The following is a 27,109-nucleotide window of genomic DNA, read 5'->3' as shown; positions in this document are numbered from 1 at the left end:
GGTCTGGGTTAAAATACCCGAGGACCCTCTAATTTCCCCTCCTTGTGTGTGCAGCCAGAGCCTTGGAGGTGGAGAGGTGTAGGCAGGAAGAAGGTGGAGGGAAGTGGTGATGATGTTGTTGTAAGGAGGTGGGGCTTGGGTGTTTAAAGTGGAAACTACAGCCACTGTTGCCCTGGGGACCCTGGACACCTTGGCCCCTCAAGCCCACAGCATTATGAAGCCAATGGAAGAAGCTGTGTTCAGTCAGCATTGACAAATCCTGTTGTTATTGCAAGGATGTCCCAGGCAAAAGGTGCCTTGTTCTCCCCAAGACAGCCTCTCCTTAGCTAGCTGGTGTCAGTGTCTGGATGAGCCTTAACCATCCAAAAGAAGAGGATGACATGCAATAAACAGAGTCCATCAAATTGAAATCAAATTGATCACTGTGTAGGAATTTCTCCATGATAGTTCTGTTCACAGAGACCCATGTGGCCATCAACTTCCATAGCATCTGCCAGAAGGTGAAGGCATTTTTATGAAGGCCTTTCTGGGTATTGAGTGATTGTTACCTTTTTCTTTTTTCAATTCAGTGGGGCTTATGCCAAACAGCCTCCCCCTGCTGCTTCCACTCTTTGGACACGAAACATCTCAGTCTCTGTTCTCCACCTGTAAAATGGGGGGATTTTACCCTACCCTACAATTCAGTAAAGATTGGACACACTGCATGAGAAAGGTGTTTTGTGCATGATAATTAAATGACAGATAACAATTGTTTGACGTAAAACCCAAGAGGAGATGATGACCACCACTCCGGAGCTGACAGATTGGCAGGCAGGACCAGTCTAACATTTCTGTCCTGCACATATTTGCTCGTTATCTCAGGGTTCTAAAGTCATTTATTTTTCCATTTTTTTTTCCTTTTGTTGGGAATACATTGGCAACAGCTGAAGATAGTCAGTTGTTCCAGTTCTCTCTAACAGCCCTAGAATACACCATTGCGTATCCTGCATGTTTGAAAAAGGTCAAGTGGGTCACACAACTGTGACTGGGGAACATACAAGCAGCCCACTGACTTGCAATATTTTGGGCATTTATTTCTGCCGTACGAACAAGGCCCAAATAGGAAATGTCTTCTTCAAAAACAGTCTTCCAGACCTGACTAGGATGACCATCTATAGAATGTGAACAAACTTGTGATTGCGTGTTAACAACTGAAGCTGCAAGCTAGAGGTTGCTTCCACTAGGGTGACCAGATACAGTAAAATACCTGTTCCTTTAACCCTAACCCGCCCTCCCATAGTTAAAGGATAAAAATAGAGGCTTGAGTGGCTGATAAGGCAAAACTTTTTTTTTTTTAGTCTCCTAAAGTTAGGTGGATCCCAATAGAGTGTCATTTTAAAAAATGGGTCTTGGGGCTAAGAAGTTTGGGAACCACTGTCCTAATTTGAGACAATATATGGGGAAAGGAAGGAAAGAAGACATTGTTCAAGCTGCCCTGCACAGCTAGTTTTGTATGTCACTGTTAGGAGATAAATGTTAAAATAAGCATTCCCAAACTTTTTAGCACCGGGACCTACTTTTAAAAAATGGCACTCTTTTGGGAACCGCCTAGCTTTATGAGATTAAAAAAAAGTTTCACTTTACCAGCTGCTCAAGCCTCTGTTTTTATCCTTTTTACTATTGGGGCTTTTAGAACATTTGTTGAGCTCCACATGCATCAGATCAGGATGATTCAGGTTGCCTTGTGTTCCCCTTCACCTGGCCTTCAATGTGCCTTCCAGGCACATTTGCCTACTCACAAGTAAACACACATGTGTGGTTCAGTTTTCCTTTCCATAGAGTTCAGTACAGTTTTCCTTGTCAGCTTAGAGGGGGGGACTTCCTTCTCTAGTGTTTTGGGGAGCTGTATTCATCGGATCAGGACCATTCTGGTGGTATTGTATTCCCCTCAACCTGTCCTTCAAAGTGGATCAGACACATTACCTATTTGTGGGTAAGCATGCATGTGCTGCTCTGTTTTGGTTTCTATAGGGCCTGATACATTATTAGCTTTTTTGCAACCCACCAAAAATTGGGTCGCAACCCACTGGTGGGTCCTGACCCACAGTTTGGGAACCACTGTGTTAAAACATTTATTTGCTGTCTTCAGTGCCAATTCTTCTTCTTCTCCTTTTTTTAACCCAGTGAACAGCAGTAAGCACATAGTAAGAAAATACCGGGGCCATCTTCGAACGAAGATTGAATCTGGGGAAGGCACCATCCCAGCCCGATGTCACAGTGCGGTCCAAACGTGGGATGGCATCCTTTTGGGGGAACAGCTAGTCACAATGTCTTGCACAGACAAAATTGCCAGGTAACATTACATGTAAAATGTAAAAGAGGAAGCCATGAGCATGGAAATGTCATTGATATCGCAAATGACTATGTTTCTGAGTAGCAAAAGAATGTGATTCTTTGAGAAACTGTAGAGCTTGCCGTACCATCTCCACCATTAAAGACTTGCATGTGCATTGATGTGACCACTGACTTTAGTGCTGGGAAACACTTTGTGTGTTCTGGGCCACAGAGCAAACCCTGATGCTTCAAAAAACGGTGCTTGTGGAAAACCCCATATCCCCATCAGAGTTCTCATATATGCACTGAGTCATCAGACGGAAACCATCATGCTTTTGAGGCATTTGCTAGCTTGGATTTGTTCTTGGGTAACTGCCTTTTGCCTCAGTATTCTAGAATGGTGGTTTTCAAACTTCCTGCCTTCTTGTAAGCCTTTCTCAATGACTTACCTGCTGAAGAACCAGTATGTATCTGCTGCAGAACCACTGGACAATTGTATAGGATTTGTATTGGCAACCTTCAGTCTCGAAAGACTATGGTATCGCGCTCTGAAAGGTGGTTCTGGCACAGCGTCTAGTGCGGCTGAAAAGGCCAATCCGGGAGTGACAATCCCTTCCACACCGGGAGCAAGTGCAGTCTGTCCCTGGTCTGTCTCCCTGGCTATGGGCCTTCCTTCTTTGCCTCTTTGCCTCAGACTGCTGGCAAAGTGTCTCTTCAAACTGGGAAAGGCCATGCTGCACAGCCTGCCTCCAAGCGGACCGCTCAGAGGCCAGGGTTTCCCACTTGTTGAGGTCCATCCCTAAGGCCTTCAGATCCCTCTTGCAGATGTCCTTGTATTGCAGCAGTGGTCTACCTGCAGGGCGCTTTCCTTGCACGAGTTCTCCATAGAGGAGATCCTTTGGGATCCGGCCATCATCCATTCTCACGACATGACAGAGGATGTATAGGATTGTACAGGATTGTACATGTATAGGATTACAACGAATGTTTTAGGATGCAGTCACTTCAGAGTACTGGGTACATTCCTCTGTACATTATTCTTGTACAAACTGAGAGTGCTCTAGAGCAGTGGTTCTCAAGCTTTCAGTGTCGGGACCCACATTTTAGAATGAGAATCTGTCAGGACCCACCGGAAGTGATGTCATGGCCAGAAGTGACATCATCAAGCAGGAAAATTTTTAACAACCCTAGGCTGGAATCCTACACACACTTACCCTGCAGTGACTATCATTGTTAAAAATATATAGACAGTAACTTGTTAAAAGTACAGAGGTGTCACATTTCCCTAAATGCAGTCACATAGCAGTCTAATATATTAAAAATAAAATATTGAAATGAATGGGGACCCACCTGAAATGGGCTCGCAACCCACCTAGTGGGTCCCAACCCACAGTTTGAGAAACACTGCTCTAGAGCACCCCCTGTGGCTGTGCCTTGTAAAAGAAGATCAGTCAGCGAATGATCGTGTAGCCCAGTGCCAAGCTCAAAATGTTGCCCCAGAAGTGATGTCACAACCGGAAGTGACGTCACACTTGGGCTTTTTAAAAAGTGAAAATTGGGAGGAACCCACCTCCTCCCCCCAGTTGCTCATCACCTACTTGGTCTGCTGCCTCTCCCAGTGGCATAGCTAAGGCATCTATCTGCTACCTGGGGTCAAAGAAGATTTTGTAGCCCCCCCTCATGCATGCTAAAATCAAATTTAATTAAGGAAATAAGTAAAAAGTTATTGGTTCCATGCTGTATCATAATAACATCTTATTGGCACTCAGAACAATCAGTCTCATAGGTCGGTTTGGAGTGAAGCAAATCCACTTTTTATTCCACAAGACAGTTGTGTTTTCATTTTCTGGTTAATTGGTCATAACTTTTGTTAGAATACTGATATTCTAGTGCAGTTTGTTTCATTGCACTCTGCATTAAATTATCTTTCCAATTATATATAACATGATGGTATTATTCATACATACCAAGATTTTCACAATTTTGGTCACTAGTGTGAAGCTCAGCTTGTTGCCCCCCTAAAGCTTGATGCCCGGTGCAGCTGATCCCCTGCATCCCCTGCACCCCCTTAGCTATGCCACTGAGATCAGTCATTGGCCAAACTTTGCTCAGGAAGCCTTGTCCACCATCACTGATCTTCTAATTAACATAGTTTCTTAAAAAATTTCAGCATTCCCTGGTACAGAGTTTGAAAACCATCATTCTGGAGGCTCTCTTGGATGTCCACTGAATAATCTCAGCTAATATTTAATGATAGGGTTTGACACTCCTTATAAGAGGATAAGGGAGTTACCTCATTTATATAGAAGGACCATCGCTCAGTGCTTTGCATGCAAAAGATCCCAGCTTCAGTTCTTAAAATCTGCAGGTAGGGCTAAGCTGAGGAAACACTCCCCTCTGCAGCTCTGGAAAGCCTCTGCCAGTCAATATACATGTTACTGATCAGGATGGACCAATATATATGCTCATGTGTATAGTTCTTGCACAAAACTATACACTATGTATGTGTATAGTTCTCAATATATATTTTCACGTGTATAATTCTTGCACAAAAAAGGATAGAATGTAATGCATGCACATAAGAGCCTCAAGAGAAACATAATACTTTATGAAGAAAAAAAAAATCTGATGGTTTGATGTCTCCGGCAGAACAATGTTATTTTTGCTCTTCCTTTCCCTAGATGGCTTGTTTGAAGTCTATAGTGTTATTCAATCATGATGAGTTTTTCTGTGGTTGAACAGTTATAGGAATAATAAAGTGCAATGCATTGAAATAAACTGGCACATAGACAATGAAATAGTCTCAAACTCATGTGGATTCACCCACTCTTCTCCTGTTGCCGTACATTGCCATAAAGAGATAAGGGAGATATCTCCACCACTAGTTTCACTGTGATAGTAAAGAGCAAGGTTTCAAAATCAAATCTCAAACCGAATAGAATAACAAATTAGAGCTTCCAAGCCAAAATGTTGCTGCCTCTGTGGTTTTCTGAATGTCAATAGAGAGTAAATTAAATATAAACTCAGAAACCAGGATAATATTTAATATTGATGGGAAAGTCAATTGCAGTATAGAGTATCCAGGACTGCTTTTCACCAAACAAATCTGCCTTTATCCACCACTTAATCACTCTGGAATATTTCAAGATTCCTGACACACCTCCACAATGGTAAAATAATGCAATGTGTTGTCATGTTCTAGGCTTCCAGCAGATCAAAAGCAAAAGCTCTGTTTGGATAGTCAAAACATTCTAATCGCTGATTACACCTTACACCTGCTAGAGGAATGGAACAAAAAAAGCGCCCCTGTGAGCATTCCTACCCTACTGTATTGTCTCTAGACACAGCATACTCATCTTGTGAAATTACTTGCTCCCACTTCATGTCTTTGGGTGCTTTCAGTGGGGGGGTGAGCAAACTCTCGACAGGCACATACTGTGTTACGTGGTGAGTATTGCAACACATTTTAGGGAGAACAAGAATTCACTGTTGGGATGTCCCTGTGGCAAGTGTAATGTGTGACCCATCTTAAAAGAGTTGTTGCAACTTTTGAAAGCTTCACTGGCTTCCTGTGCCTTTCTGCGTGCAATTCAAAGTGCTGGTTTTAACCTGTCAAGCCCTCTACAGCGTGAGACCAGACTAGCTCAAGGATCCACCAGAAATGTGCTGGGATTATCTGGGGAGGTCGAAGTTCTCCTGCTACTAAGGTTAGCTGGGAAATGTATCCCTTGCATCATAAAGGAAGGAAAGGGCTATTGTTGTTCCTACTCAGAGAAAAAGATGAGCAACAACTAGAGAAGATCTCTAGTGAAGTTTGCTTATGCTTTCCTAATATCTTGATTGCTTAATTTCTCTGTGCCGTGACAATTCTTCGCACTCTGATTTGAAGGACTTTTAGATTAAAATTGTTTAAATGATAGGTGGCACTGGGTGTCAGGAACAGGCATAAGAATAAGGACCAAAGGCTATTGGCACAGTCCATTTGGAAAGGGATGTTTCCGCTATCCCTTCTAGATTTCGGAGTGAGGTGTTTTCCCTGTTCCTCTCTTTTGTTGTACTTCGATTGGTCTTCATGCAAATGCTGGAAGCATTGTGACTGACATATGGTCCTCCATGCCAAAGAAATCCATTTCCCCTCATTCCTCATAGCCAAGAAGAAGGACATCCATTGTTATGCTGCTCTTACCATCAGTGGTTTAGCTAAGGTATCTGGTACCTAGGGGCACAAAAATTTTTAACACCCCCCAAATGTTTAATATCCCCCATTAACATCATGAGGGGTGTCTTTGAGGCCCCCTCAAGACATGGTACCCAGAGCAATGTACTCCTCTAACCCCCACCCCTTAGTTCCACCACTGCTTATCCTACAAGGATGGGATAACAGAAATGCTTCCATAATAATGAATATCTATCCTAAAGTTAGCAAACAGTTGAATGGAGACTACTGTATCCAGATGAAACCAACCCAGTCCTGCAGATCCATAGGAACTCCCAAATATCATGAGCACTTACAAGATGTTTAGTGGTAGATTTTAGGCAAATCTTTTAAATGCCAATGGAAAGATGGCTCCCTTCCAAGATACCCTTTGTAAATTCATGCATTGACTAGCTTTGCTTTGACTGGAAGTTAATGTTCAAATGAGCTTGTGTTTGCACAAATACTCGTAAGATTTTTTTGACAAAATTCTCCTTGGAGTCAATTCCCCTTTAGGGGCTTTAAACGATTTAGAGGAAAAATTTGATGTTGAGAGCCCCGGTCATCGTCGCTTGAAAACCACCTATTTTGCATGCCTTTCAAAGGGAAAGAAAACCAGAGTAGCAGTTTTCTGATATACTGGAAAGAATTACTGGAGTCAAGAGAATAATGCACAGTTAATAATTTATCCAACAGCTGTTATCGTATTTCCTTGCTCACAAGGTATTTGTAAGGAAAAAAAGCCGTTTCCTCCATTTGATTATCATTCGAAGCATTCAGCAGTTTTGGAGTGTGCTGAAGATTTCATCACAAGTAAATTCTCTGTTAGCATTCAGGACCACCTTTCATACAGAGAGGTGTTCTCTTGAGCTATTAGTAAACTTGTGTAGCGCTGGGTTTCAGACTGTCCACACTCACTTACTGCAAGTCTCCATTCTTTTTGCTGTTAAAAGTCCTGAAAAGCATTAAAATACTTCAGAGCCACTTTACAGAATACAACCGAAATGAGCTGCATGTTAGAGAAAAGCCACTAGAGAAAGCTAAAAAATACTATTGTGTTTACAACTCTTTTAAAGCCATACTGTGCATTATATTAAGATCATTATCCTAAAATGAGACCTGTCCTTTTCCGCCCTGCAAAAAATAGATCTAGGCAGCCCCTAATGCAGAGTGTAATTGCAGAGATGACCAACAACCCAATCCTACCAAAATCCACCCCCTGCCGATGCAGCCACACCACCAGAGCTCCTTCAGGAAACATTTGTTCCCTTACCTGGGGGTAAACCCTTGCTGCCATGCTGGGTTTACTTAGACCTGTGCCAGTAATTTAGCTGGCACAAGTCCAAGTGGACACAGGAAGATAGATCAAGGCTGGGAAGGGTGGTAGGATATAGGCAGCACTGCTGCCACAAATACTGCCCGCTTCCTGGCCTTGATTGACCTTCTCCCTGCCCCAGTCTCTACCCCATTCCTCCACTGCCCCATTCTGTGCACACCTGCCTTTCTTTCCCCCTCTGCACTGACTTACTGGCATCAGGGATCATTGCGAGGTCACTGGTGCACAGCAATAGCCACTCACCCTTTGCAAAAGAGGCCCAGCTGTGCAAAAGGGCATGTCACCTTTTGCAGCAGCTGTAAAGGACCTTGTGCTGTAGTTCCAGCAGTGCAAGGCCTTGTGTTGGGGCCTAACACTTCTGCCTGTGCCATTTCCTCACTGAAAATCATTCTTCTCTCCCTTCCCCATGGGTATTTGCAGGAAATAATCTTTTTTGGGAGAGTAATTTTCAATAGAAAAACCATACGGGGGGAAAGTGTTAACATTCAATAAGCAGTTGTCCCAGTGTGACTTTTTGTGAACAAAAAGAGAGAACCTCAAAACTAGAAGTCTCTCTTAATAACAAGCTTAACACACGCCGTAATTTGGTCCTTAGTGCTCAAGTGTCAAACACATCTGTTGGCTAGGGAACAACTTAGACAAGAAGCCACTTCATATTTCATATTAATGGAAGTGGAAATCAATTAACTCAGCCAGCTCCCCAACTAAAGGCAGGCTGTGTACATGATCCAAGTCAATTTGTGATCTCCTCTCTCTCACTTAACCCCGTTCTGCATCAATCAGAATTTGCCCTCCATCTTTCACTACAAGATATCAAAAGATGAACCACCTACTGCTAAAATACAGATCAAAACTTAATGCAGTAGTTCCACTTTCAAAACCAATAATAGCTGAATTGTCGTATAACTAGAAAAGCAGCAGGTGTCCTGAAGAATAGAGACTACCATGAATAACAATCCCCATTGCGTGAAAATGTAGGAGAAAGCTTTAATCATCGTCGGCATGATCTTCCAACACAGTAAACAGGGAAGGCTTATGGACTATGCACTTGGACTTGCCCAGGCCCTGCTTCCATACAGACTTTGCTTATTTCTGTGCTTTGTGTAGTCCAGGATGCTCAGGAGTTTGGATGTCTTGGATTCATTGTTGCTCAGGATAAATCTTGGGTTTTATTGACCACTTCTTACTGGAAACAGAGGCTGAAGATTACCAAAAAGAAGTAGTAATAGTAGTAGTAGTAGTGCTGCCTGTATTCTATCACCCTTCCCAGCCTTGATCTGTCTTCCAGAGTCCACTTAGATATCTGCCAGCTAAATTGCTGGCACAGGTCTAAGTAAACCCAACATGGCAGCAAGGGCTTACCCCTGGATAAGGGATCAAATGTCCCCTTACCTGGAGGAGATCTCTGGGACTGTCCCCCTTGCTCCAGTGATGTGACTACATCGGCAGCCCCTCTGTTGTTCAAGGCTGCCATATGATGAGGGAGGGTCCACTTAAAACAGTGGTTCCCAAACCACCTGAAGGGGCTATAGTGAACTCACAGGGGCGCTGTGGGACATTCCTGATGGCTTCTTCCCAGCTCTCCTGGGCACTACCACCTTGGATAATGCAAAATCTTGTGCAATCCATGATGGCAGGTCCTGGGAGAACCAGGAAGAAGAGGCTGCCATGAAAGAAGGGTGAGTGACCACTCTACTTTTGGGAACCACTTACTTAAAAGATAACCTTTCAGCACCTAGGCCTGTTCCTGAAGCAAACACCCCGTTTTTCCAGTATCCGAGCCAATTCTGTAGCAAATTCATGAGTGAGCACTAAATGCATGAGAATGGTTTTGTGTCACCTACTGAACAGAAGACTTGCCCTTCCCAAATTTTTTCTGTTTCGTTTCTGGCCTTTCAGTTATTGACAGATGGGAACCTCATATATTTCTAAAGGGATTATCTAAACTGAAAACCAAAGGAAGGATTTTCCATCTTCTGCAATAAAAAAGAATCCCTGAGGCAATAGCAGTAAGCAAAGAGAGAGACCTTTCTCTTTTAAGCCCTAAGCACCTGTTCTTTCCCTCCCCATGTTAAAAACATGGAGACACTTCAGAATCAGCAATATGGCCGGTTTTTGTTGCTGAGGAAGAGAATGTGTTTTTTAAAATCTAAAGCAAAATCCATGCATAGCAGCCCAGTCAACAATGTGATTGAATTAAAACCTAAGAAATTTAATTTTTTTACCAGTTCAGCCCACTGAATGCAATGGGACTGAGGGCCCAATCCTGTCAAACTTTCCAGCACTGGAGCTGCCGTGATTTAGCCCCAAGTTAAGGGGACAAATGTTCCCATACATTGAGGAGTCCTCTGTGACAGCCTCCCTACCAAGGACACAGTGCATGCCCCTCAGCACAGCTGCACTGGCGCTGGGAAATTGGATAGGATTGGGCCCTAAATTGGCTTAAATCCAATAAGTGCAGGTAAACTAGATTGTGAGTCCAGTTACCTGTGTGCACAGAAGTCCATTTTTCCTTTATGACAAAAGTTATTTAAAATGATAAGTTATCTGAGAAGGGAACATGTCCTTGAAAGGGGCATTTTTAAAACCGTGTGCAATTAGGAAAAAAAAAACCCGTAAAACAATCCATCATATGTCTTCTTACCAAGACAAGTCACTTTGATATATTGAGAGCTTGGAAAGTAACAGTGCATTTACTCTGCATAATAAAGTTAATTTCGAAATGCTGCCTGTGGAAACAGCAGTAGAATCACAGCTGCGTTCTTGGGCAGACATACCCCCCTCTTCCGAAATTAAGATCGCCATTGATATTTTTGTTTCTGAGGAGGATAAATACCACACATACTACTGTACGGTAAGTATGAGGCACCAAAAAGCTCATGAAACGTAAGAAGCTGCCCCATTGATTCTCAGCAGCTGTCAAGTAGGTGAGTGCTAAGTTGAGGCACAGCCCTGTCAGGCCAGTCACTCAAGATGAATACAGTAAATCAGCCAAGGGGAGGTCAGGGAGGGCTTCCACTTCACCTACCGAATACTATCACTTCAACTTTAGGACCAGTGGCTCCCGGGATACACTATCACAGGGGTGCTCAAACTTTCAACTTTAGGGATGCTGGACCTTTAACAAGTGTATAGAAGAGAGAATTGCAGCAGGTGCAACTTGTCATCCCACAGATGACAAGCTGCACCTGCTGAAATTCTCTCTTCTATACACTTGTTAAAGGTCCAGCATCCCTAAAGTTGAAAGTTTGAGCACCTCTGCACTATCAGAGGGCAAAGGCAACCTACTTCCAGGATAAAATGGATCAAATGGCAGCTGCCCTGGCACAGGTGAAACTGATCCAACACTTGGCTTCCATGGGATTTATAGCAAACTAATCTATGCTGCAGATACACAGTCTGCAGGAACCCTAGATTTCAAACATTAAAACGTCCTAGGCTGCAATCCTAACCACACTTTCCTGAGAGTAAGCCCTATTGAACAAAATAGGACTTACTTCTGAGTAGACCTGGCTAGGACTCTGCCCTTAGTCTTACAGCCCAGTCCTATAGGCCTTCTTCATTAGTGCTGATGCAAAAGACCCAGCAATAGCAGAAATGCTGTTGTGCGCGACAGAGCCATTGGTAGAAACAGCTGGTGACTCTACACACCATCGTAACTGACTGGATGCTCTGTGGGTGTTAATAAGTTGGCAGCAGGAGTGGGCTGTGGGCGGGGAAGGGAGGGGGACGAGCAGGACATTCTGAGTGAGGAACCAGGGGTGTGTCAGGATAGGGATGTGGTAGATCTGGTGGCAGGCATGCATGCCAGGTCCTTTCTCCATAACCCCACCCCAGAATGCCCTGGTTGTCCTTGAACTTATGCAAGATCCATAGCTGGTGTGGGTCCAAGACCCAAAGGCTGCCAGAAAGCCTACGCCTACCCAGAAGGCCTACTTACCACTGTTTTTCCTTCTTGTCATCCCACCTCCAGATTATACAGCACAGCCTCCATTGGTGCAGCTGCTTACTATGGCATGGTGGGGGGATAGGATTTGACTACCTGTTTATTAATTGGGGTTTTAAACCTATACTGAATTTCAATCCAATGTCATATATAATTTACTGCTATTCCCAGCAGTGGTGCTCCACATGAGCTTCAGAGCAGTTCTGCTAAAAACAGCTATGCAATGGACATGGTAAAGAAACTGAGTCTCCACTGGTAGAGGCAGTACCTGTCCCCACCAACGCTGACCCCATCCTTTCATGGGAGCTCTGAATAACCGGTTCTGGGTTCTAGCAAGGGAGAAGGGCTGCCATCCTCATGCCCTGATGGGGGTTTCTGCCATCTTCATGCCCTGCTTGTGGGTTCCCTGGCCACCATCGAAATCAGGATGCCAGACAACATGGCTCTTTTGCCTTATCCAGGAGGGCTTTTCTTAAGACTAATGGAATACCAATGACATATAAACATTTTTCTGTACAGTCGCTTTTCTTCTTCCTTTAAAGTTACTTAATAAGGCCGATATTTTCAAGTCAGTGCCCGACTTTTTTCAGGTCAGTGCCCAAAATACTACAGATATTGTGTGCATATTCCTACCCTACCCCAAAACAAAATATTGAAGTTGTATCCAAAGAAAATGAAACCTGCCTAAGCTCTGTTGAAATCACTAAAACAGGCAAGTGGTGAATACCTACTCAGTGATCTCCATGGTGCTTACTGATCAGAATTCACTTTTTTTGGATATACCATCAATTGCGTTCAAGCGCTTTTGCTCTGTTGGTAAATAATTCTCAGATTGCTTTACATTCACAGAATTTTTGCTCTGTTTCCTGTGCTTTTGTTCTTGGATTTTTTCCCCATTATAATAAGATGTGGGAATAAAGCCAATCCATATTTCTGGAAGAAGTGACCACATGAACCCCTGTTCCCCTCCTTCATGAAGTTATGCAAATCTGATAGGCTAAAGCAAACATTTCATAAAACCAACAACTGTTTAAACGGTGGGACTAAATTGTTTGTATATAAATATTACCTTTTATCTTCCATTTGAGTTTTATGTAGGATGAACACATTACTTTAATGATCTGCATTTAGAGAGGGACGGTCTCACTGAAATCCTCCGCAGCCAGATGGCTGCCTTGTCTTCCATGAGATTAAAAGATGTTTCTCGTTTGCAGACCTTGCTTTGGAGGCAAATTAATATAGCCAACTAAATTGCCTGTGGTTTGCTTTTTTTCTGTTTGGAATAAAATTTAAAAAGAACTTCTGAAAGCAATTTTTGTCACAGGTTCCGTGAGCAGATTGCTCTCCAGGTACGGCATGCTGGTTTTAAACATTCGGTAATTAATGGAAAGTATTTTGTGTTAATTGACTGCTTCAGGAAAGGGAAGTATAATGGCTCCTTATTAATCATGGAAAGAGACATGCAGCATGGAGGCACCGCAATTATTGCACTAACGGTTGAGAAATGTTAATTAATGAAAAGAACAATGTTGTAAGAAATTAGCTACATAATGCTTCCTGCTGGTACAGATTTTCACTTTAAATGCATTTTTTTTAGCATGGCAACCACTGGATGTTGCCTTAAATAGCAAAATCTCTCTAACCTTTTTCTGTAGAACTCTAAAATGTCATCAGTATTTGGCCTTTTATGGACCACTAAATGCCACACAATGTTCTTCGTATGGACTACTGTGTACAAATGGGATAAAATAAAGCATTACATATTAAGTTATTTGAAAGGGAAATAATAAATATTGTTTCATTTATGCATACTCCCCAAAAGCCTAACGCAATAGGAAAGTCTTAACTTCCTTCCTCAAGACCGGTAGGGAGCTAGCCCTGTGGGCTTCAAAGAGGAAAGCAGGGTGCCATCAAATTCGAATTCCACAAGCAGGGTGCCATCACACAAAAGGTTCTGACAAAAAAATCTCAGAGAAGGAAGGCATCTGGAGCAGGACCTCACTTGAAAATGTCAATACACAAGGAGGCACATATAGAAAATTATATTCTTTAGGCTCCTCTGGACCCAAATTGTTTAAACCTGTAAATTTTGAATTGGTCATCCCACCCAAAGCTTTCCCCCTCAGCTTTAATTTTAACTGGGGTGTTCCTGACTCATAGTTCAGTTTCTTAGCCACTAGGCTACTGTCAGAGCTGGGCAGCTGTCCCAAACCTGTGCAGCTGGAGATCCACCAAACTGTGTTAAGTGTCAGCTGCATATTGTGGTCTGCCAGGTGCTTGAAAACCCCTCTGTGTTTGCTGTCCCTAAAGGAATCCTTCTCCCTTAAATAGTGTAAGATTCCGTGGCATTTGCTCAAGGTTCCAAATATTTGTTTCTGAAGTTAAAAAATTATTGGGAGGGGAGAACCCCAAATTGCTTCATCTCATGCTTTGTCCTCCCAAAGTTACTTCTTTGTCCTTTTCCTGCCTTGCTGAATGGCTTCTCACTGATGACTTTCTTTTCCAGATGGAATGTCCTCGGGTTGCAAGGGGCTCTCCTTAGCCACTTCATTGAGCCTGTGTATTTGCATAGTGTTGTTGTGGGAAGCCTCTCACACACTGGTCACCTTTCACGGGTAATGAGCCATAGATTAGAAGATGTTGGTCAACTGCCAGCCTCATACCGGCGGAATCAGCTGCTCCTCAGTGGTAAGCACACACTTGCTTGGAAACAGAAATGGTCTCCTTTCCCCTTGCTCACACTGCTGGGCTTCTACAAGAAACCATAGGAAGTGACTCTCACCGCTTATAGCACTTGATTCCTGCCCCTTTTTCTTTGGTACTACTGATGCTGCTGTCTTCTGTAACACAAAACTGAAATGCCAAACCCTGCCTCCATTCCTGATTGGGGTAAATGTCCTTCCCAGCAAGAATTCTGGTCCCAAGAATATCCACCAATAAAATACTAATGCGCAAGTCTAGAAAGGCTCTAGTCCTGGGATCGGCAACCTGTGTTTTTAGAGCCGCATGCGGCTCTTTCACCCATCTGCTCTGGCTCCTGCAGGCTGGGATTTAAAGGGGCAGGATGGGCGGCTGCTGCTCTGGCTCCTGCAGGCTGGGATTTAAAGGGGCAGGATGGGCAGTGGCTGCTTTCCCCTTGGGCGGAGGGGGAGATTGTTTTGTGCAGGACGGGCTGCTGCTGCTTTCCCCTTGGGGGGAGCGGGAGATTGTTTTGTACTGCAGGGGAGGGAAAGGGGGGCTTGGCTGCTCCTGCCTGGGAAGATGATGTGCTGGGGCTTCGCCTGCTCCTGTAATGCGCTGTGCGCTCTCTGACGTGTATATGGTGAGTGTGGCTGACAGCAGCCAGGCATGGGGACGTGTATACATTCAAATGTATACATGGGGACGTGTATACATTCATATGACGTGTATATGGTGAGCCCAGGCAGGGCTGCCTGGGTGCAGGAAGGCAGGGGCAGCTCCCAGGAGAGGGCAGAAGGCACCTGCAGTCCCCTTGTGGGCATCTCCTGTGCACACAGCTATGGGGTGGGGCTTGGCACAGTGAGGCAATGGGGATGACCTCACTTTTGTCTTGTAGGGCAATAGGTGAGGCAGAGCAGTGGGAGAGGGGGGGAGTGTTGACTTTGCAAGGGTGGGTCGGAGGGGAAGAGGGAGGCTGTGGAAGGGCTGCCTGTGTAACTCCATCTTTACCTTGCTTTTCTGGGGTGCCATGGGGAGCAGGAGGGCAGAGATGGGGCTGTGGGAGCCTTAGAAAGAGGTGCTTTTTCAGGAGCAAGAAAGATGGGGGTTGACCTGGGGGAAATGAAGAGTGCTAAATTCAAGGGTGCTGTCTTAGCATGCACCGTCCCAGTTTGTGCCCAGGGTGACCAGAGGTCCTCTTTTTCCAGGACATGTCCTATTTTTTAGCCCCATGTCCTGGAAAAGAACTTAAATGTCCTGCTTTTTTCTGTGAGCAGGCAACACATCCCCTCTTGTAATTAATAAATGATATGTAATACAGTTTTAAATTAGGCACATGAGATCAATAATACAATATATAATAAATATATAATCTATATATTGATCAATATATAATCAATATAGATGAGTGTTTTAAGCTTTTATTTTGTGGTCCTACATTTTTCTTCAATATCCTACATTTTAGGGTGACTCTTTTATTGTTATGACATCTGGTCACCCTGTGTGTGCCTCAGAGTGCCATCTCAGGGCCCAATCCTATCCAGTTTTCCAGTGTCGGTGCAGCCATTCTAATGGGGCATGCACTGCATCTTGTAGTGGGGAGTCAGTCACAGAGGCCTCCTCAAGGTATGGGAACATTTGTTTCCTTACATCTGGGCTGCATCAGTGCTGGAAAGTTAGATAGGATTGGGCCCTCAGTCAAGATATATCTATCTTGACAATAAGTATATTGTCTGGTTAGCACAGGAAGGGGAGCTTGCAGCAGATCATAAAGGTAAAAAAAAAAACTATATATGCAGTGTTATCTTCATTTTAGATGTCAAAAGGGTTTTGCGGCTCCCGAGGTTTTCTTTTCTCCGGAAAACGGGTCCAAATGGCTCTTTGAATGTTTAAGGTTGCCGACCCCTGCTCTAGTCCCTTAATGGATTGCTTCGGGCTTGAGCCAGTGCACCTACATATCACCAACAATCATTCCTTCTGATGGAATTCAGTGGTCAGAAAACCATTGGCCCAAATCCATCCTCATTGTTGCCTCTTCTTACCATTGCCTTCAGTAGACCACTGAAATGAAAAAGGATTTTGCCACACTTGGCATCTTGTGAGAGGTCTTCCATAAATTTATCAGCTGTCATACATAACCTAATGGTGTCCATGATTCCAGAAGACCTTAACTGCCTGAAATGGCTGAAACCTCCTTGTTTTTAAACATATGTAACTTATGGTTAAATCCTACCTAGGCCTTGCACTGGGCCAGAACCCGTTCTCTGACAGCTCAAGGACTTTTGCATTGCCATAAAAAGCCAGGATGCCATTGCATTCTTCTGGGCTGCTGGTTTAAATGGCCAGAGATGTGGCACTCACAACAATTGGACAAGGTCAACAGGCATGTGGATGCGGGAGAACCCATGGACATTATATAGCTGGACTTTCAGAAGGCGTTCGACACCATCCCTCACCAAAGGCTACTGAAAAAACTTCACAGTCAGGGAATTAGAGGGCAGGTTCTCTCCTGGATTGAGACCTGGTTGAAGACCAGGAAACAGAGAGTGGGTGTCAATGGGCAATGTTCACAATGGAGAGAGGTGAAAAGTGGTGTGCCCCAAGGATCTGTCCTGGGACCGGTGCTTTTCAACCTCTTCATAAATGACCTGGAGACTGGGGTGAGCAGTGAGGTGGCAAAGTTTGCAGATGACACCAAACTTTTCCAAGTGGTGAAGACCAGACGTGACTGTGAGGAGCTCCAGAAGGATCTCTCCAAACTGGCAGAATGGCCAGCAAAATGGCAGATGCATTTCAATGTAAGTAAGTGTAAAGTCATGCACATTGGGGCAAAAAAATCAAAACTTCACATATAGGCTAATGGGTTCTGAGCTGTCTGTGACAGATCAGGAGAGAGATCTTGGGCTGGTGGTGAACAGGTCGATGAAAGTATCGACCCAACGTGCAGCGGCAGTAAAGAAGGCCAATTCTATGCTTGGGATCATTAGAAAAGGTATTGAGAACAAAACGGCTAATATTATAATGCTGTTGTACAAATCGATGGTAAGGCCACACCTGGAGTATTGTGTCCAGTTCTGGTCGCCACATCTCAAAAAGGGCATAGTGGAAATGGAAAAGATGCAAAAGAGAGCGACTAAGATGATTGCCGGGCTGGGGCACCTTCCTTATGAAGAAAGGCTACGGCATTTGGGCTTCTTCAGCCTAGAAAAGAGACCCCTGAGGAGGAACATGATTGAGACATACAAAATTATGCATGGGAAGGATAAAGTGGATAGAGAGATGCTCTTTACACTCTCACATTTCTTTACTCCGCGTGTGATCAGTCTGTGGAACTTCCTGCCTGGATGCCTTTAAAAGGGGATTGGACAAGTTTCTGGAGGAAAAATCCATTACAGGTTACAAGCCATGATGTGTATGTGCAACCTCCTGATTTTAGAAATGGGCTATGTCAGATGCAAGGGAGGGCACCAGGATGCAGGTCTCTTGTTATCTGGTGTGCTCCCTGCGGCATTTGGTGGGCCGCTGTGAGATACAGGAAGCTGGACTAGATGGGCCTATGGCCTGATCCAGTGGGGCTGTTCTTATGTAACAATGGTTCCCAGAGGCTGTGCTGGTGTTAGTGGCAGTGGGGATAGGAAGCAAGATGCTAGGAGGCATTCTGGAGAAGGGAAGGGGAGGGGAGGGGCGGGAAGAGGGCTGGAAGGGTAGATCTTGGCAGCAAAAATACACGTTGTATCTCATTCCTGATTTTCTAGCCCACCCCTTCTGGCATGGGTCCAAGGAGACCCATAGGTGGCCAGAAGCCCTACCTAGTGGTAAGTAAAAAAGTTTACTTGTTTGGCCTTCCAATCATCCTCCCACCACCACCACAGCATGTAGGGCACACTCTGTTGGTGTGGCTACATGCTATAGCATGGCAGAAGATAGGATTGGGCTGTTAAGGTCATTGCTATATAGTGGCTTGAGAGCCAGAGTAGTGTCATGGTTAGAGTATTCAGCGAGGAGCAGAGAGACTTCTGTTCATGTTTTCACATGGTCCTGAGACTCATTGGTAACCCTGGACCACACTGTCTCTCAGCTTGTCCACCTCACAAGATTGTTTTGTGCTATCTTTATGTTCTTTGAGGAAGGGTGAGATAGAAATATCACTAAAAATAACGTGTCCCAGTTCACATAGCCAACTGGTAGGTGACCACTTGAAACTCAATCTTGTGGCAGTTGCATCACATAGCAAGTTATTCTTGTGCCTCCCCATATGATTCAGTTGATTTTAACTTTGAGTGGAAAAATCCCTGAGTTGGCAAGGCTAAAACTGCCCAGTTTTGGGAGAGCTGCCTTCGTATATGGAGCTTCCTGAGGATATGAACTGGACCATTGCGCTGGCTTATTTGATGACAAAGGCCTAGTGGAGTTCCTCTTTTAAAAGCTGCTTGCACCATTAAGCACCATTAAACATACCTTTGGCTGACCGGAAAGACCGTATAGTTGGAAGCAATCATTATCCAACATAACAATCTTTGCATTAGACTTGGCATTTGTGTATGTATATTATCTCTCATTCAAGGACCTTAAAGCACTTTATAAGCGCTAAAACCAGACTAGAGCCTCGGATCATAAAATTTACTTAAGAACAGATTTAAACCTATTCCCCGTTCAGTGATATGCTGAAGCACATCAGTACCAGGGAAGAACAAAACTAAATGACACAAAAATCTGCTGAGTGAGAGGGAGGGTGTCAAGTAACTGATGATGTCAGCGATCATCATGTCTCTTCCAAATGGAACAGTCTGCACAATAAGAGGATTTTTCACCTGTGAGACCTGGGGTGGAACTCCACACTGCACCAAACAGGGCTGACACTGAAAATTGTGGCCCAAAGCAAAATGGTCCCATTTCTTCTTGGAACATCCAAGCACACTTATCCATGCTGTGACATAACAATGACATCATTGTCTACATGTCTTTCTGCCTCCTCTCCACATCACTGGCTGCCATCAGCAGGGGCAGGCAGATGTACATTGTCATGGTATCGCATCATGGATTAGTGTGCCTAAACATTACAGGGAGAAGGCAGAGGACCGAACAAGAAGACTGTTGGGAAGCAACAGTGCTTGAGGGCTTCCTAGAGACATCAGTTGGCCACCATGGCCAACTGATCTGATCCAGCAGGTTCTTCTTCTTACGATCTGCGAAGAGCGCAGCCCCAGATGAACAAAACTCAAATTTTGCTTTCCTTAAGTATGTAATGCACATATGGAACCTACACTGGCAAGTATGTACATTTAATTTCCAATCAACTTTCTATCCTATACTGATATAGGAAGCTGTCCAGGCAGACCACTGCTCCAGCTAGCCCTGTGTGGTCTACTCTGACTTGGCAACAGCTCTCCAGTCTCTCAGGCAGAAAACTTTTCCATTCCTGCTACCTGAGATCCCTTCATGCTGGAGGTGCTGGGAATTGAAACTGAATCTTCTACATGCAACTTAGGTGCCACTCACCTATGGGTCCTCCATTTATGACCACTGTTGTACCTGGCACCTGGAGTATGAGAGAGAGGCTCAAAACCATTTTTACTGTCAAGATGTGAAAATGTTCTGAGGTTGTTCTTATTATGATAGTTTCTTCAGGATTTTCACCTGTGAAACCTCTATCCATGGGTTTTGTTCCTTCTGCCTCAGCAATGGTAGTCTGTTGGTAGTCAGTGTCCGGGGATAGCCTGCAATTTGCTTTTGTCTTCAGGGTTCAATGACACTGCACGTATGCAAAGCCCTCTTAATTTGACTGAGCGTTTCGCTTTCCTCTGGTCATTAGCTTTGCTGCATCTGTGTTTGTTCTGTGACCTGCGGCTTTATCCCAAGCAGGCCTTATCTGAGCATGTGCTGACATATTTTGGCACTCACTCCACTAAGCTTTTGGGCGATAGCTTGTCAGAGGCTGGCGCGTTAGTGTCAAGTCACACATTCAGATCTGCTTGCAGCCAGATCAGAAGCAGCTGAATAGCACCACTGGTGCAGCAGGGGACAACCACATTCTATATTTCCAGAATTGTTTTTTTCTAAAGCTACAAACTCATCAGTTATCTTGGTGAAAGAATTGACGCTGCTACTAACGTGACATAAATGCGATTACAAACCTCTTGTGAGATGATAACTCAATTACATTTTCACCCAAAGTCATCTGTATACAGTAGTTTCAGATGGGACCACTTAGCCAGGCAGTCAAATGTTACCTATGACAGGAAGCTCAGAAATGTCATGTATCTTTAACAAGCCTCCTATAACACAGGCCTACAAAACTGAGGGTCAGAAAAGTTTTTCCCAAACTTTATGGTGGTTTGATATGAATTTGGGGTGCCGATTCCAAAAATGGTATCCATTTTGCCCTATCACATCTAGTTTTGGAGATATAGTATAGCCTCTTTAGTGAACGCTTCGATTAGCTTCCTCGTGAGGAAGCCATGGTGTAGGCTTCCTCGTGAGGAAGCTGCTTGAACCATTCACTAAAGAGGCTATGCCGTATCTCCAAAACTAGATGTGATAGGGCAAAATGGATGCCATTTTTGGAATCGGCACCCCAAATATACCCAGGAATTGGTGTAACGTTTAAGGAAGCAAAATGTGTGTTGGCCTGTGTAATCAGTGTGTTTTTCAGAAGCATTTCCACATGGCTCTAATCAGATACGCTGGCTCCCAGAATTAGACATTAGAGTTATCAATGGTTGACTTGGCACTTCTGTGCAATACATCCTTCAGTGGTGCTTTTGCACAGGCACAATCATGTCAGGTTGCAATCCTAACCACACTTTCCTGAGAGTAAGCCCCATTGAACAAAATAGGTCTTACTTCTGAGTAGACCTGGTTAGGATTGTGCCCTTAGTCTGGCAAGAACTGGATGTTTCAGCTTAAGTACATTCCGACTTACAGACCCCTGGAACCTGACCTGTACTTAGGCACAGAGTGTACAACGTTGACTTTTCAGCACTAGGTGAAGACCTGCATGTTCTCCCAGGCCTTTTAAATGCTCTATAACTGTTCTCTGCTGGGGTTTTGTTTTGTTTCCATTGCTGCATTGCACTATTTTGTTTAAATTTATGCAAATGTTTCATTCCATGTCTGTGATATGGGAACACCTCCAGAAATGCTATTGAAGGGTGGTTTAAATATTAGCACAGCCCAATCCTAACCTGCATTGGAACAAGCAGGCAGGTAGGCAGGCCTGCGGTCCATCCAATGCAGGGTTGGGGTGCAACCCACAGCAAGGGGATTTGATTCCCCTTACTCCAGGTAATGTGGCAGCAATCCAAATGGGGCTACTCGCATCTCACCCACCTAAAGAGGTGGTGCAGATCTGAGCAGCCCAATGTAAGGTCAGGCAACCCAGGAGGGGGTTAGGATACGTGCTGGATCCTGGCACCACCCCCCTCCTGGGCCCGCTCTGCCCACAGACCCACCCACCACCCACTCTCCTCTGTCCCAGAACACCCCCATTGCATCCTCCCCAGACCCCAGTGCCGGTGTGATTCGACTAGTGAAAACTCACCTGTCCAGCAGTACAGCAGGTCCAGATTCGGCTTCTCAACTCATGAAATGGCACAAAAGTGCCTTACGGCACTTTTGCAACACCTGGAGGCGGGCGCAAGGGACTTTCACAGTTTGGATTGCACCCTCAATCAATTAATTAAAATCAGACATCCCTGACTCCTTATAGTTCCATATAGAACAGAGATTATAATGCTTGTTTATTCCCAGGTCTCTCAGAGATGACCATGATTAACACTCAGTGGATTTCCTCTTAAGCCTGGCTTCAAATCCTGTCTAAAACACACAAGTTAACTGGTTTAATAGCACATGGTGGCAGCGGACTCTTGCCCCTAAATACAGGCATGCCCTAATCATGTTCCAAGCCAAGGCTTGATTGTGTGCTTTGAACCACAAGGAGGACAAGGATCGCAAAACATGCTTCCCACCTTTATCCACTGCTGTTCGGTCTTCTTCCAGATGGGCTCACTTTCACTATCAGAAATGGTCTGCAATGGGGCAAGGAAGAAGTAGCAAAATAAGGAAAGAGTTCTGAACCCTCCACTACACTCCCTTTTTTTACTTAAAATCACACACACCAATCTTCTACTTTGCATAGGACTAGGGCAAACACAAATCAGCCACTACCACATGCACTTGGGCCTTAAATTGGGGCTAAAGAAGAAAAGGATGCGATGGAGGAATGGTGACAGCAAGAGTACCCCAGGGAATATGGTTCCCTTCATCTCAGGATCAGGCACTACCGAACAGAATTGACAAAAATAGGTGGGCCATACCAAAAATGCAGCAGTCCAGAGCAGATCCTCACCCAAGAATGTATGTATGTGCGGCAATAGAGTCCCCTTCCCAACAATATCAAGCTCCACTTTTTGTTTGCCAAGCTCAAGGTGGGGGCTATTGGTCTTAATGGTTTGGTGCTGTCTGTTTCCCACTCAACAGGAGTGAGTAACGCCGAGATGCGGCAGCCAGGAAAATCACCTGGTTTCAGTGTGAATTGGATAGTGGGCACTGCAGACCTCGAGGTGATTAACGCAACGACAGGAAAGAGGAACTGTGGGAGCTCTTCGCGGCTCTGCAAGCACATGTTTTACACTCGATGGGCAAAGCTTTATGGAAAGGTAAGGACCCCTGCAGTGGAGAAAAGGAACCTAATGCGTTCTTCTTCACGCCACCCTGAATGAGCAAACAGATTTGATTGCTCATAATAATACGTTTTGTACTCCAATGTACATGCGGAGGTACAAAACGCACAGATTGCATCAAAAGAAGTATGGCACATATATGTATTAATCGCAGCTTTTCCTCCCAAGCACACACAAGCAGCATCAGAGAAAGGAAGGGAAGCGAATAAACCCCCGTGCCGTTCCTGTTTGACACAATCAGCATGTCTTTTGTACCTAGACATGTTCTCCAGTACAAGAAATTATTGTGAGAAGCAACCCTGGGAGACTGGCAGTTTGCTCGCTTGCAAGTACTGGACTAGGCTTTCACTGCTCTGCTCCTGCATTCCCCAGACTTTTGATTACTTCCCAAAATGTCAAAGACTCACTCTTGGCTGGGTTGCACTGAGTCTTTGGCAGGTCAGGAAGGAGGTAATTTATTTAATTCTCCTGCAAGACAAAAAATGCTTTCTTCCCAGGCATGCGTGTGCCCAGGGCGATTATTGGATTGCAGATATGTGTCTTTGTCTCTTAAGACAGCTTCTGGCAGGCAGTTCTGGGAGAATGGCGTGTTTTAGTGCATTCACTTGCCATTCTCCCACTCATCAAGAAAACCTCTCAGCTGTATGTACTGGGCTAATTCCGGAGGTTCCGTTACTGGCCTAGACCATGTCTGCTTCACAATATCTCTTATTGTAACTGATTTAAGGGGAAGGAGGTTTCTTCTCTCTGAACATCAGTTTGCCAGGACTCTCCAAAAATCATGGGACCTTGTACTCCTCATATCCAATTTCCCAAAACCTAGCATATCCATTTTATTTAATGACTATCATGAAGACTTATTTACTTATTAAAATATTTAGAACCTGCCTTTCAATTTAAAAATCTCCAAGGTTATTTTCAAAACAAATTAAAGGCAATATGAAATCATGAATGCATACCAAATGTTAAAAAACACCCAGTAAAGAACACATTATTAGCAACACTAATCCCAGCAGTAGAAATGAGATAAGAGAGAACTAGTGTTATGTCTTTACATGGTCAGGAACCTACATAATTTGGGTCAAACATAATCCAAATTCTGCACCAAAGTAGCTGAAATTCTGCATAACAGCAAACCAGTTCCACAGTCAGCAGTAAGGGTGTTATAAACTCATTCCATTTATCTCTAAGTTTTATTTGCACAAAGGATTAGAATATGGGTTTTGAAGCTCAACTTTCAAGAGGCGTACCTAGAAATGCGGAAGTCAAAGATTTCATTTTGCTTTCAAGTGGGGCGGGGGGGAGGAACCCAGTGTATTAATAGACTTGCTGCCTGACCCAGCAAGGGTGCATAGTCGAGGTTTGCCTCAATGCATGTTGAACGAGGAACCGCAGGTGCAATCATACACCACACAAACAGTTCCATCTGTTCAAAAAACCTATCTAGTAGTAGGGAGACTTTTTGTATTCTGTAAAACTGTTAGCAATCACCTTGGTCATCTGTTTGCAGAGGTGGGGTAATCTGTTTCCCTTGGAGAAACTATCTAATTGCATTTTTATCCCATCCTTCCTCCAAGGGGTTGAGGGCAACACCTGGTTGTGATCCCCTCCTCCCCTTTTATCCTCAAAGCAATTATGTGAGTTAGGTTAAACTGAAAGAAACTAACTGGTTCATGGCCATCAAATGAGTTTCATAACTAGGGGGGCATTTGCACACAGGTTTCCTAGTCAAAGTCCAACATGCTCACTACTGCACCCCATTGGCTCTGAAGTATATGACAGCTCAGTGCTACACATATTTATAACTAAGTCAGGTTCCTCTATTTGGAAAGACTGTTGGCTTTTAAATAGGTCATCACTAGATTTCATCAGCTGCCTTGAGTGTCCTTAGTGGGGTAGAAAGGCAGGGTATAAATCCTACTAATAAGTAAAATAAATTTCACATTGTGGAAGTTTTCACTTCAGTGAGTCAGGAATATGATTTGGGGGTTTGTCAAACATTTGTTATGTGCTCTTTGCCCTCCCCCCAAATATGGGGAAAATGTTTGTAAATTGTTGTGAGAATCCACCTTTGAGAATCAATATCTAAATATTTCAGGGAGAAAAATCAATACCACTTATTCCAAATCTGCAAGATTTTCAGTTTGCTTCCTGCTCTAGGCAGTACTAACACAAATGGCTGGAGAATGACCACCATTCAGAAAATCCACCATTAGCTTTAGTATGCTCCTGAAAAGTCTCTCCAATGAGGAAAGCAAGATAGGTTGTATAACTTATTGACACAGCCCCTTGACTTCCCTTGAACAGGTGCATACTGTATATTTTTGCCTTCCAAATTTCCTCTTAAAGTGAGAACAGTGCTTCTTTTGGGTTGGCACTAAGCCTAAGTGAGGGCAGTGCTTCTGTTGGGATGGCATGAAGCCTGCATGATGGAAACAATATCTTATCAAGTTTCTCTTCTTTTCCATAAACCAGAAGAAAACACATCAAGCTTATGGACAGTTTGTTTGTAGCTTATGAAATGTAGATGCAACGGTTATATTTACAGCTGCCAAAAAGCCTGTTGCTATTTCTGCTCCATTTAATTGCCTTTGGGGTTGTTGGTTTTTCTTTCCCTTCCTTCCCCCACTTCTACCTTACAGCTGAGCACACGGATACCAAGCCATGGAGAAGCACCATCAGTGTACAGCGAGGCCAAACTGGTGGCGCACACGTACCAGTCCGTCAAGCAGCAGCTCTATAAAGCGTTTCAGAAAGCGGGCCTGGGCACCTGGGTGAAAAAGCCCCCTGAGCAAGATCAGTTCCTACTAACTGTGTGAACCACTTAGCACCTCTGCAACGTGATCCTATTCCAGCTGACTGGAGAGAGGGACCAGAGCTCCACAGGAGCTGAGGGTATGACGAAAAGCAGTCTGAGACTTACCTCCGGGAGAAGCATCTCAATTTGCAATCCTGTACTGGAAAATACGTGGCATATAAGATGTATTCCAATTAATGCACTGAACTTGACTTTAGGAAACTGCTTTTACATACCTTCCCCTTCTCAAGGATGTACAAGCCCAGGTTACAAAAATGACCTTCACTGTTTGTTCCTTGTTTGTAGCACATTATAGATCGCTGTACTTATCCAAGTGGCACCTGCATTTCAGGCAACAGCAGGTCCTGCTTTTGGCTAAAAATGATAATAATAATGTCGTGTTTCCCTTCATCATTAGTGCAATAATTATCATTGAAGAAGGAGAGATTTTTTCCTAGGGAGCAAACACACGCAGCTATTTTCCGAACCAGCGACAAGAGACGGTCACTGTTTGCACTAAACCACAAGAGGAAGGCATTGTGTGTGTTTGGAGGGTGGGGGTATAACTCAGTCTAGTTAACTGCAAGAAGGAGAGGTATTAAAGACATGCCAAGACAGCAGGTTGCTATATTTCCAACTACACAAGGAGTGCAAGACTCCTTTTCCCCTTACGTATGGATGTCTGCAAAGCAACATAGTCTATACAGTCCATCTGGGTGCAATCTGTCCCTTGTAAGCCAAATGAGCAGAGAGGGGGACCAGGGCAAGGGGAAACATTCATGTACATCTGGTCTGTGGCGCTCAGTGGCACTGATACAGTGCATCTGACCTCCAAAATTGCATAAGGGTGTGGGCGTACCCTAAACCTACAGTAATGTGAGAAATGTGTTCATTTGCCCCACAATGAGGGACTTGGGACCAAAAGTTGTTGCCCACATGGATGGATGCATCATGAGCTTCTGGGTGACTTATTGCTGGGCACAGAGTATTTAAACTGCAGCAAAGAAAATTTTGGATATACCTCCCCTTTGGGAAGTACGGTTATGCCACTGACGGATATCAGAGATTTGCTGTTATCTGAACCTTGAGAAATAATGGCATTCAGCCGTGATCCTCAACCAACATGGGACCAAAATAAAAAGCATAGAGGATCACTGAACAC

At 44.2% G+C, this 27,109-nt stretch overlaps 1 protein-coding gene across 2 annotated transcripts in view; it reads left to right on the top strand.

The window, feature by feature from the left end:
* Nucleotides 1-25,969, top strand: part of ADARB2 (adenosine deaminase RNA specific B2 (inactive)) — a 132,271-nt gene extending 106,302 nt beyond the window's left edge. Inside the window, exons 6-9 of one of the 2 annotated variants that reach the window (XM_066628650.1) lie at nucleotides 2,164-2,332; nucleotides 14,297-14,478; nucleotides 22,948-23,126; nucleotides 25,793-25,969. In XM_066628650.1, the coding sequence (XP_066484747.1) occupies nucleotides 2,164-2,332; nucleotides 14,297-14,478; nucleotides 22,948-23,126; nucleotides 25,793-25,969 (707 nt within the window). Of the gene's footprint in view, nucleotides 1-2,163; nucleotides 2,333-14,296; nucleotides 14,479-22,947; nucleotides 23,142-25,792 lie in introns of both variants that reach the window. The other variant, XM_066628649.1, reaches the window with a different exon arrangement.
* The last annotated feature ends 1,140 nt before the right edge of the window (nucleotides 25,970-27,109 follow it).

This window comes from Tiliqua scincoides, chromosome 5, assembly GCF_035046505.1.
Source record: "Tiliqua scincoides isolate rTilSci1 chromosome 5, rTilSci1.hap2, whole genome shotgun sequence".
Taxonomy (NCBI): Eukaryota; Metazoa; Chordata; class Lepidosauria; order Squamata; family Scincidae; genus Tiliqua; species Tiliqua scincoides.
This window is presented reverse-complemented; position numbering and strand designations above follow the sequence as displayed.